We start from the raw sequence: 13,285 nt of genomic DNA on the forward strand, positions 1-13,285 counted from the left end.
TCATATTGCCAAAAATGTGGGTAAAATGAAATGAAATAAAGTTATAATATTAACGATAATTTGCATATTCAAATTGAAATGGTCTATTAAATATTTTTAATAAGCAAATTTGCATATGTAAATGTTCAGTTTAGCTTATAAGAGATTTTCGTCTAGGTCTTAAAATATGCTTTGCTAATGAATGTATGAAGTGTTAACGTGTAATCTGTGAGGACATGCATATCTTTCAGAGAAGGTTCTGAAGGCTCTCTGGAGCCTGGCTATAGGTCATATCTAAAACTGCCATTATTAGTATGAGAGTCTATTTCACAGTAAACATTTCACATTTTCCAAGGTCTGTATTTAGAGGTCTTGAAGGTATCGAAGATGTTTCTAAGGTAGGAACATTATAATCCTAGCAAACCTTTATAATGTGGCAGTCTCCAGATCAACTAGTTGTGATATTCATCCAGTTGTACTATGTAGAGCTCTGATTATCTTATTTAACTTGGGAAGGTTATTAACCTTCAGATGACTACAGGTTGACTACTTTGGTTTCATTGTACCTAAGAGGTACCTCCTTGGAGACAGATAGATTGCAGGTATATTTTGGAGACATAATTAACACGACTTTTTAATGGGATAGATGTGGTAAGGGACTAGGAAGAATCAAAATCAATACTAGGTTTCTGCCTTGAGCAACTTGATGGTACTTAAGGTACTGCACAAAATGGATGTGTGGGAATGGGATATTGTATGTGTGTGTGCCCTTGATTTTTAAAGATACCATTTTTCACAGCTAGAACTGTTAGTTTTTATGCTCTTCCTGTTTATCTGATACATAGTCTAATTTGACATCACTTGTTACCAATGATAATATTTTTAAATATATTTTCAGAAATGAAAAACAATATGATATCAATTTTGCTTAAGGGGATGATGAGGAAAAGAATAATGGTTCTGGGGTGAAAGATATGGAGAAGTAAAAGCCAACAGGACTGCCTGCTGGGGGAATGTTAAGTGTTTAGTGGAATACAAACAGATATATTAATGATTATGATCGAAAAAGCAATAATTCAATTAACAAGGTGGGCTTAGAACACCTGTTTTTGGTTTATAGGAATAAAGATATGTTTCTGGGATACTTATTTTAATCATTGATTTAAAGAGTTGTCTGGTATTTTCTCTAAGTCCATTGAATTCTCTTGTCTTCAAGTATTAATTTTTAAAACATAAGACTTTATAATAATGATTCTTGTCTCTTGCTGCATATTAGAAACATGTGGAGAATTTTAATGCATTCTGATGCCCAGATGCTTTCTCCCCTCTCTCCCAGAGATTGATTCAACTGGTCCAGATGAGGACCCAGGCATCAGTATTTTTTTTTTTTAACTCCTCAAGTAATTCTGTGTGCAGCCAGGGTTGAGTATTACCATTTAAAAAATATTGTACTCAGCATTTAAATAATAAGATAGCGTTTAGGAAGACTTTGGAAGTGTTCCTACATGAAAGGGGCCTAAAAGCAATATCTGAGCCCAGACTAGATTATGTACTGGAGGGAAAATGCCATAGAGGTATAATTAGATCAACTGACAGATTTGCAGTATGAATGGTAGATTAGACAAAAGTCTTATGTCATTGAGATATTTAATAAAGTTGATAACTGGATATGTAAGAAAATATGCCTATTTTTAGTCAATACACACTAAAGTATTTAGGGTTAAAAGGCCAAGATATATGTAACTTTCCATTAAATGGTTCTCTGGATATGCCTTTGTGTGTGTGTGTGTGTGTGTGTGTGTGTGTGTAGAAAGAGAGAGAGGGTGGAATGGACATACAAACAGAGAGAAAGACAGAAATAGATTGGGCAAATGAAACAAATGAATGGCATAACATGTTAACAGTAGGTGAATCTGGGTAAATGTTACACAGGTATTTTCTGTATTATTTTTATTCATATATTTGAATATTCCAAATTTGAAATTAATTCTAAATAAAAAGTTAAAAATAGATTATACAATGATATAATTCATAAGATTTCATAATTTACATATAGTTCCATATATACTAATATTAATAGGTTGAATATACATTTATAATAAGTAAACTTATTATTACAAGTTTATAATATAGTAAGTTTAACATTATAAGTTAAAGTGGATTTATATGCCACTTGAATCTAAGAAATTTTTTCTTAAAAAATAAATAAGCCTAATTACTCCCCACCCTCCAAAAAAAGAAATTACTTAAAAAAAAGATTTTTCTTAAGGTACATAATGATATTGTTGAAATAATTGACTATATATGTTGGATAACTTTGTCAATTTGTGCAATTTTGTTATGTAATAGAAACCATATTAGATCATATCGTTTTTATCTATTATCTTAACTTGCAGAATATTTTAAATGGGAAGATTGTCCATACACTATCATGTAGAATCTCATATTGAGATGATTTCCTTTGAAAAGTCTATCTGGCTTAGTAAAGTACATAATATATTACTGTATTAATATATAGATGATTTCACTAAAAGTATATATTTTATGTTTTGATAGGTATAAGATCTTAATTCATCTACATTTTCTTCACCCCATTAAGAAATAAATTAAACTCCAGATGTTATATCAGTAAGAAGGTAGCTTTTAACTCACAAAAATGTTAAAATGTACCATAGTTTCTCATTGCCATATTTTCGTGTTCTTCACTAGAGGTTTGTACCTTTGAAATCAATCACCCCAGCTCCTGGCACATATAATGAATCTCGAACTGCTTTCAAGCCCTTGAAAAAAATAGCAGGACTGAAAAATACCCCATTTGGTCAATGTGCTGCTCGATTCACACAGGACACTAGAACAGAGAAAATACCAGGTTAGCAATTAATTCACGTGTATCTGCTCTTTAGCCTTATGCAGCTAACATTCTTAACAAGATGGGTGCGCCACAAAGTACAGTTTTTTTGTTCTATGGGTGGTGTTGTCATTTTAAGTCAACATTTTTTAAAGCATTGACTATACACTAATTACAGATAAAAATAACCAACAATTTAAGGAAGGTTTTAGTTTAACGTGTCACATCTCTTAGTTGTGATTTTCTATTGTTTTCCTTTATTCAGTAAATTTCCTAATTTTCTCTTGATAGATGAGCATATATAATATATTAACTATGTGGTCACTGCCAGTAATATATCTTATGATATTCAGTTTTGTTACTATTATATTTTGGGATGTCCAGTCACATGTTCTAGTATTCTCAGTGAGTATTCTAGAATACAGTGGGATTCTATATATATCTAAGACTATAACACAAAAAGGACATATAATTACTAACATACAGGTTGTCTGTTGTGTGTAACAAAGTTAGTGGCTTAAAAAACCAGATTTTTTTCCTATTATATCTCCTTATTTTGTGGGATGGCTGGAGGGCAGAGTTCAGATGGGACTGTCATCAGAGTGCATGCACAGCTCCAGCATTGCTAACCCAGGGGAGCTGGTCTTTTTTAAGATAGTAGCTCAGGGCTCCATGACACCTGGCAGGATGCCACAGGCTTCTTCTGACCTACCCTCAGAACTCCCAGGACATCACTTCTGCCACATTCTATTAGTCAATCAAGTGACTCAGGGTAGCATATATTGAAGGACATGAAACTTCATCTCTCAGTGACAGGGGTGGGAAAGGATTTGTGGCCATCTTTAATCTACTACAGATTACCCTCTGGTCACTAAATATTTACATTTTTCCTACATGTCTTCTCAAGGCCTCCAAAGACTCATTCAGTTATGATATAATCTTGAAGACCAGAATCCTGTTACCTAAGTCAGGCATAGGTGCACATGGGGATTCTTGGGTGTCATAATTTAGATCATCTTGGTATCTCTCTTTTCTATCAGAAGAGCTGTGAACTACAGATACAAGTCATCTGCCCCATATATACAACACATATATATGTGTTGTATATATATATACACACATATATATGTGTGGAGGAGAGATCGGATAATCATATTAGTCTCCCCTATTCAAAAAAAAGGGAAAACTGGGGACCAATAGCAGTTGCCTATAGCCTCTGGCAATTCTGAAATCCAACCAGGCACATGTTGCCATTTCCTTTTTCAGGATCCATTTGGGCTCCCTGGGAATATGATTTTCTGTGGTCCTTTGTTCTATCTTTTGGGTTCTTGGTTTCATACTTTGAATCATCCTTCCTCTTCTGTAAGAAACAGGCTGTGTTTTCAGCTGGAGTTTTCTTAGCCTGCTTCCTGTCCAGAGAAGATCAGGGGTCTATGAGCCGCTTATAATTTTGTACTGTTGTCTCTTTCATTCCAAGTTGGCTCAGTTCTTTATAAAAATTTTATAGGTTTCTCATTGTATTAATTTATAATCAGATACACTGGACAAAAGCCACACTCACATGTACTTTTTAGAAAAGCCTTTGTCCTCTTTGGGTTGCCTCTAGTGTTGCTGTGTTTCAGTACTCTTAGATTCTTAGGGACACTGTCGTTTTAGCTTAGAGGGTCTGTGACATATGGCCTTAACATTCTTAGGGGCTCTTTTCTTTAACTGAGTCAGTCTATGAGGTACTATCTTAAATCTTTTTGGGGTCTTAACAAAGGGTCTTATAACCAAACCCTGGATTTGATCTCAAGCCATTTCTTGCTTTGAGAGCTTTTTGCTGTGTGGAGAGACTGGGGATGAAAAACAGTTTTACTTTCAAACCCAGAAAATCTTTTTTATATCCTATAAATTCTGTATGAAAACTGAACAGTTTTGTCCTATTTCTTCCTATCCAAACCTTCTCACACACCACAGCTCAAAGCAACTAGTTGGCACTTTTGATATTCAGCCTAGAAATCTCCTTAGTTAGAAGCCACTAATTTATTAGGTATTTTCTTCATTATCCCAAGTATTAGTTTTGCTAAACTTTCTGCCATTATAAAATACAAATTATATTTTCTCCAACCTCCGTAACATTTTTATCACTCTTTTTAAGCCATTACCAATAGACTCCTCAAGGCCATTTCTCTAAGTCTTGAATTGTTTCAGCTTCTGGCCCATTGTTGACCCGAGACCATTGCCGTAAGTTTTGATATGGTGATTTTTTATGGTAATACTGTACTCCTGGGATAAAATTGTTTACTACTTTTGCCATTGAGGGGTTGAGTCTTATTCTTCTCCCTCTTCAATCTTGGCTAGTCTGATGGCTTTCCTGACCAATAACATGCAGTGGAAGTGATTTTCTACCACTTCTCAGGCAAAGGCATAAGCTTAACAGCATGTACCTGGGCCTAGAGAAACACTTGATCTTGGGGCTCTGTGTAGAAGTCTGCCTAGTCTAAGACTGCCATGCTGGAGAAGTCTTGTGTAAGGGCTAGGCACCACCCCAGAAGAGCCTGGCTCAGTAGTGTCTGTTACGAATCTGAACTATAAATTATTTCAAAATATGAATATTTTGAGTGACTCAACTGCCTTAACATTGGGCCTTGTTCTTAATTTGATGATCTAATGTATTGTGAATAAAGTTTTATAAATTCCCCAAAGGTTATTTTATTTTTAAGGATAAAGTTGAATTACGATGATCTCTAAAATCTAATCCTGATCTTACATATTTTAAGAATTAGTGAGAATGGGCTTCATGGAACATTATTTTTTTCCCATGTAGATATTAGGGTACAGTAATGAATTAGACCCATCATTCATAGAACAGATTTGACCACCTCATATATAGCTCAGAGCTGTTGCAGGTTACTACTAGAAGGCATCCCTAAACTGTCTAACAATAGGGTTCCTGGGCATTTCTACACTTAATAACTGGGAAGTGAATATAAAAAACCTCTAAATGTGAATGATTTATAGTGATCAGGGTGACTTTTCAAATCATAACCTTAACAAGGTAGTAACTGAGATGTGCACACCTTGAGGGCCCCATATAAGTACTTAAGCTTACCTGTGATGTATTATGTTGTCTTCCCATGCCAGAAGAGAGACAAATCTGAGATATTTGTCCTTTAATTCCCTTAAATGATGGCCCAAATAATTTTCATTTTGATTTCTAGTTATCTTTTCCCCAAACATTACCAGTGGAGGAACATTGGAAGATGGCAGAAATAAAATGTGTTAGTATTCAGGTTTTCTCAAAGTTGACACAGTGAGTTTTTGATATAGACTTTTGGGGAATAGACTTTAGAACTAGAATATTTGAAAAATTGGGAAGAGTTTGTAGGCAGCTTCTTTGAGAAAAACTTTGTATATATTAGGAGTACAGAGGATTTGACTACATAGAACAACTTGATACCTTTAATCCAGAAGGAACCTAAAGTATCATCTAGCCTCATGCTACTCAAAGTGCCCCCTTGTCAACCGTCTGTTTCCTGCCTACAATGAGAAATGACACTGAGCCAGAATGTAAAGAAGCAACACCATGCTTCCGTCATGGGGAAAGACAGTTACAAAATGTTTAGTGAAATAGTCAATTTACATTTAGTTGGAAGCTCCTTTTCTTATAGATTGTTCTTGGACAGGTAGCAGTTCACCCCACATTTTGAGTAGCATTGATCTAATAAATTCTTATTATATTTAGACAGGAACTTGAAGCCCAGAGAAACAAACGAGATTTAAGTGATGGTTCATATCTATTTTGTTGCAGATCTAATTTAGTGGAATCCAGAAAACATGAGTACAATCTACTCAAGTGTTCTTTCAAGTATATTATATTGCATTTTAGACATGTTGCTGGTCACTGGAACTGATTTTTTGAAAATACTGAGTAATAAAACATACAGAAATCTCTGCTTCAAATATCTGAATGTCTTGATTACTTTATTCAATGGCAAAAAGTGTTATTTGTATTGGTTTGAATGAAAACAATGTTATTCACTTGTATTGCCACTGTGGAAAATATTCCTGGTTATAAATGTGCACTAAAATGTAACAGGCAAAATTAAAATAACTACGTGATATGAAGATTGGATGATAGGTGATTTTTTTCTTTTCCAAATTGATTTTTAATGTTGCTGCATCAACTTTTCAATGCTTTTTGGCATCAAGAATTTTCTGTCTCTCCTCCTTCTTCCTTCCTGAGGATAATTTACACAATAAAAATAATTCATTTAAAGTATAGTTGGATGAGTTTTGGTAAATGTATATACTCAGGTAATCACTACAGTCAAGTGTTAGAACATTTCCATCATTTTTTAGAAAGTCCTCTCATGGCCCTTTGCAGTTAATCTCTCCCCAGCTCTTGGCCCTGGGTAACTGTTAAGTGTTTCTGTGATTTTTGCATCTTCTGGAATTTTGTTTAAATGGAACCACACATTATTTAGGATTTTGTGTCTGTCTTCTTTCACTTAATATGATGTTTCTGAGGTTCATTCATGTTGTTGCATTTATCTTGTGTTTTTATTATTCTTACTATGCTATTATTTGGGGATGGTGCATTTTGTTCATCCATTCACATCGAACATTTGGGTTGTTTTCATTTCTCTTGGGGAAATACCTAGGAGTACAATTTCTAGGTCATATGGAAAGTATACGTTTAACTTTATAAGACTTTGATACATTGTTTTTCAGAGTAGCAGACCACTTTGCATTCCTGCCAGCCAATATAAGATAATTCTTTCTAAAATAAAATTACTTTCTTAATTTAAAGTTACTCAGTTTAAAAGAATTAAAAGCATGTTTATTCTTATATATGATATTCTTCATACTTTTAGGTCCTGGGTTTTATAATATCCTAAACAATACTTTAATTGACAACTTTAGTAATACCTACTTGAAGAAACAAAAGAAAAGTGCATTTGGTTCTTCTGTTCCTCGGACTTTCTTCCTGATTCAGAAGGAAGTTTTTACTACTCCTGGGCCTGCTGATTATCAGGTAATATGTGAATACCATAAATTATGTTCTTTATGTCTAATCCTAAGAATTTAGGGTTTAAAAAATTACATGTGATATATACCTCATTGTTATAAGCCATATTAATATTGTTGAAATTATTTACATATGGTCACCTATGGCATAAGAACAAAAATTAAATTTTATTTTTTATTTAGTGAGACTGTTATTTGATTTATTAAGGTCTGTTATGAAAAATAACAGGCACATACTTGGTAAAGAAACTTCATATCAATAAATGCATTTGCGTTGAAAAATACGAGTCTTTCTTCCATCCCAAATTTCCAGACTAACACTCAAGAGCAAGGTCTCTGGGTCTATAGCTGTAGGGCTTTGGGAATCCTAGAGCTGGTGCTGGCTCACTGGTGGGCAGGTTCAAGGCAGGCATTCTGGGGGATAGTGCCAGCTTGCTGGTAGACAGAGACTGGTCCTAAGATGTTTGGTTATAGGGTCCTGCTGGTCCCAAGGTTAGTCTGTCTACCCACTGGTGGGTGAGGCTGGTCCTGGGGCTAGTGCTGGCCCACTGGTGGGTATGAGCTGGACTTTGGGTCTCTGGCTGCAGAGCTGTGGGTTTCCCCATGTTAGTGGAGGCTCACTGGTGTGCAAGGACTGGTCCTGGCCCCTCTTGTGGAGAGGGATGGGTCCTGGGATGGCTTTGGGCTCAGAAGGTCTTAAGGCAGCAGGCCTGCTGGTGGGTGGGGCTATGTCTCTGCCCAGATAGTTGCTTGGACTGAGGTCAACAGACTGGTGGGCCAGGCCGTGTCCCAGTGCTAGTGAGCTGGAAGGAGAATTCTAAAATGGAACTCGCCAGTATCAGTGTAATTTCTTTTAAATAGATCTTATTCTTTATCTCTTTGAGAATCTCATATGTATGTCTTTAAATACTTGTTTATTTTAAGATTATGCCACTATTTTCTGACAGTAAATTTAGATTTTCTTTCAATTAGCTCTTTTTAAAATGTTCTTTGAGGTTTTATAATTTTTGTATAGGTGTCTTACTCATCTTTGTTAGATTTATTCCTTGGTATTTGATGTTTTCTAATGCTATTGAAATGTTATCTTTAAAATATTTTCGTTGTTTAGCTTTCTGTTATTGATATAAAGAAATATTATAGTCTTTGTTAAAGATTTGTTACCAATGATCCAAACTTCTTGCTATATTAAATGATTAATTCTACTAATTTATTATTAGTTTAAAAAAATTTCCTCAAGCACTTTTATGCCCTCTGTGAATGGCAGTTTCTTTTTTTCTCCATTGGTTTTGTCTTTTATGTATATATGTTTCGTTGTACTGAGCTTGTGCATCCCAGAACGAAACTCAATAATGTTCATAGGGATTAAAAAATATCCAGAACCTAATAAGGTAAAATTCACAGAGTGTAGCATTAAATAATAAAAAAAATTACTAGGTATGCAAAGGAGCAGGAAAATACAACCTAGAATCAGGAAAGAAATTAATCAATATAAAGAGACCCAGAAATTATACAGATAATAAAATTAGTAGACAAGCACATTGAACAGTTATAACTATATTCTGTATATTCAAGAAGGTAGACAAACGATTGAACATATTAAGTAGATAAATGGAACAAATAAAAAGGCACAAATTAAAGTTCTAGAGATGACAAGTGCATCATGGAAAAAAGTACACTGTGATTAACAACAGATTAGATAATTCAGTAGAACCACTGAATTACTGAATTGGATTGGTCCTTCCTATCAGAGAAAATGATTTTCAACCCAGAAAGTGTGGAACACACATGGTTTATAGGAAATTGAATCCTAGGATGCTTATGGTGGTAATGCTAGAATGTACCCTAGTGCTTAAAAAAATTTTTTTAATGAAACGCTTCACACATTTGCACGCCATCTTCGTACAGGATGCTAATATCTGTATGGTTCCAGTTTTAGTATATATGTTGTCAAAGTGAGCACCCTAGTGCTTTAAATTAGTTAAAAACTTCAAAATGTAGCTGAAATACATCTCATTCTAATGAAAGAACAGCTGTGAAATCGTCACTAATCTTTGAGTGATGCTACAGATTTATAGGCATATCAGAAAAATGGAAGTGAATGAAGTTCAATAGTTTCTGTTTTTATTTAAACAAATTGTTAAAATTTCACAACATGAGATTTTCATAATTTCTTGCAAAATTTTAAGTTGTTCTTAGTAAAGTTGCAAGCTACAAATTAACATTAGAAAATCAATCACATTTTTACACATTAATGACAAACTTTCCAAAAAAGAAATTAAGCAAACAGTCCTGTTTACAATAGCTTAAAAAATACTTAGTAATAAATTTAACCAAGGAGGAAAAAGGTCTGTACACTTGAAGACTATAAAACAATGATGAAAAAAATTGAAAAAGACACAAATAAATGGCAAGATGTTCTATGTTCATGGATTAGAAAAATTAATACTGTGTAAATGTCCATACTACCCAAAGTGATAGTCAGAGTCAGTGCAATCCCTATCAAAATTCCAATGGCATTTTTCACAGAAACAGGAAAAAACAATCCTAAAATTCATGTGGAACCACACAAGACCCCAAACAGCCAAAGCAATCTTGAGCAAAAAAGAACAAAACTGGACTCATCACTCTACCTGATTTCAAAATATACTACAAAGCTATGGTAATAAAAACAATAAAAACAGGCACATAGACCATCAGAACAGAATAGGAAGCCTCAGAAATCCATGCATTTTCTGCCAAGAACACATAGTGGAGAAAAGACAGTCTCTTCAATGAATGGTGCTGGGAAAACTGGATATCCACATGCAGAAGAATAAAATGGAACTTTTATTTTTATCTTGAAAAATCAAGTCAACATGAGTTAGAGACTAAAATATAAGACCTGAAACTGTTAAACTACTAGACGAAAACATAGGGAAAATCATCTTGACATTGATGTAGACAATAATTTTTTTTATATATGACTTCAAAGGTACAGCCAACAAAAGCAAAAATAGACAAGTTGAATTGCATTGAACTAAAAACCTTCTGTACAATAAAGGAAACAATCAACAGTGAATGGGAAAATATTTACAAACCATACATCTGAAAAGAGGTTATTATCCAAAATATATAAGAAACTCCAACAGCTCAATAGCAAGAAAATGAACAGTTTGATTTAAAAATGGACAAAGGATTTGAAAATACATTTCTTAAAAGAATACATACAAATGGCCAACAGGTATATGAGAAAATGCTCGACATCACTAATCACCAGGCAAATGCAAATCAAAATCACCACGCCGTATCACTTCACACCTGTTAGAATGAATATTGTCAAAAAGATGAGATAAGTGTGGGTGAGAATGTGGAGAAACAGGAACCTTTGTACACTTTTGGTAGGAATGTAAACTGGTACAGCCTCTGTGGAAAACAGTATGGAGGTTCCTGAAAAAATTAAGAATAGAACTACCATATAATCTAGCAATCTGACTTCTGATTATATTTCTAAAGGAAATGAAGTCAGTATATTGAAGAAATGTCTGCTGTCTCACATTCGTTGCTGCATTATTCACAATAGCGGAGATATGGAATCAACCTGTGTGTATATAAAGATGAATGGATAAAGAAGATGTGCTATAATATATTATTGACAATTAAAAACTGTGTATAGGTATAACTCAGCCACTAGTAGTTTATATAAAATTTGACAAACTATAATCAAGAATAAAAGACATACCCCAAACACTTCTGAGTGTTGAAAATCCAGTCTGATAAACTTTGTGTTTAACAGTACTATTGGTCCATTTATAGTTAATGTGATTACTGATATATTTGTGTGTATATAAGCCATATTATCTCATATATTCTGTTAGCCCACTTGTTTTAGATTTTTTCTTACTTCACCTTTTTTTAGTTAATCAAATATTTTATATTATTCCATTTATCTACCTCTATTATATTTTCAGTTATGCATTGTTTTACTCTTCTTTTATTGGTTGCTATAATAATTACAATATGCATCCTTTTTTTTGCATCCTTTTTGCAGTCCAAATAACAGGATTATTTTAACCACTTTCCCAATAATGCTAACTTTCCCTTTTGAAAGCAGTTATTGAAATTATTGAAAGTTTCCCTTTTAAAAGTTATTACTATTATTATTATTATTATTTTTGATCTTTGTCTTTTATGTATCAAGAGTATGGTTTTCTTTATATTGCTTGAGGTTTGTGAGCCTTTGAATCTCTGGGTTGATGTCTTTCATCAATTTTAAATAATTCTTGACTATTATATCTTCATATATTTCTTCTGTCACATTCTTCCCTGCCTGTCTTTCTGGAACAATAATAAATATATACGTTACACTTATTTACCATGATCCAAGCACATATTATAAGCACTCTGTATTATGTCTCCTTTTTCCTCTTTATGCTTCAATTTTAATATTTCCTACAGGGCTATCTTTCAGTTCACTGAATTTTTATTGCAGCTGTTTCAAATGCTATTAAGTTGATCTATTCAGTTTTTAATTTCAGATATTCTATTTTTTAGTTCTAGAATGCCTATTTAATTCTTTCTTATGATTTAACTTCTTAGGAGGAATTCTCTATGGTTTCAGGTTTTTGTTTGTTTTTTCAAATTTTTCCTGTGTTTTCTTGAACACATTTATCACAGTTAAAGTTCTGTCTGCTAGCTCCAGTATCTGGATCACCTGTGGGTCAGTTGTTATTTTCTATTATTTTTTCTCTTGGTTTTTGATCACTCATATCTATCTTTTGGCATGTCCCATAATTTTTCATATATGTTTTTATTGACATATAGTCAGTTTACAATGTCATGTCAGTTTCTGGTGTACAGCACAATGCTTCAGTCATAATTTTTAATAGAATACTAGATATTGTGTATAATATAGAGACTCTAAATGGCATTATCTTCTACTAGAGAGACTTCATACTTTTCTTTGCAAAGCAGATAGAAGTCAAAAGAGATTACCTTAGCCTAATCATGGATTGTGGTGATTACAATTTTTCTAGGGCTTAGTTTACCTCTGATTTGTTCATTTTGTAAAGGTTAGTCCTCTGAGGATTTCAACTGTGATCCTGAAATGTTTTGTTAAACACCCCCACCACCATGTTCTGAACTCTGATCTTTAATGACTCTGTGTTTTAGAGTTTTAGCTTAGAATTTTGGCATCACCCTACTCCTAATCCCCTTGCAGACATCTTAATGCAGAAATAGACCATATGTTTTGAGGCTTCTCAAATCTGCAGTTTTGTCATGTGGCCTAACAAGACCACAATAAGCTTATTTTCCAGTTCCTTAAAAACAGCCCTCTGCCAGACCTAAACCCAGATTCTTTCTCTGTTGCCTGTCATCAGCAAATATCCCAGGAAAAAAGCACCTGCAAATGGATAACTAACCTTTCAGATGTTCTATCGTGTTCAGAATCTTAGTCCTTCTTGTCTA

At 33.7% G+C, this 13,285-nt stretch overlaps 1 protein-coding gene across 1 annotated transcript in view; it reads left to right on the top strand.

Moving 5' to 3' along the window:
• The window catches only part of STPG2 (sperm tail PG-rich repeat containing 2), a 440,242-nt gene that overhangs the window by 89,814 nt on the left and 337,143 nt on the right, over nucleotides 1–13,285 (top strand). The window contains exon 7 of the mRNA XM_031469154.2: nucleotides 7,687–7,847. Within this exon, the coding sequence (XP_031325014.1) occupies nucleotides 7,687–7,710 (24 nt within the window). The 3' untranslated portion in view covers nucleotides 7,711–7,847. The remainder of the gene's footprint in view (nucleotides 1–7,686; nucleotides 7,848–13,285) is intronic.

Source organism: Camelus dromedarius, chromosome 1, assembly GCF_036321535.1.
Source record: "Camelus dromedarius isolate mCamDro1 chromosome 1, mCamDro1.pat, whole genome shotgun sequence".
Classification (NCBI taxonomy): Eukaryota; Metazoa; Chordata; class Mammalia; order Artiodactyla; family Camelidae; genus Camelus; species Camelus dromedarius.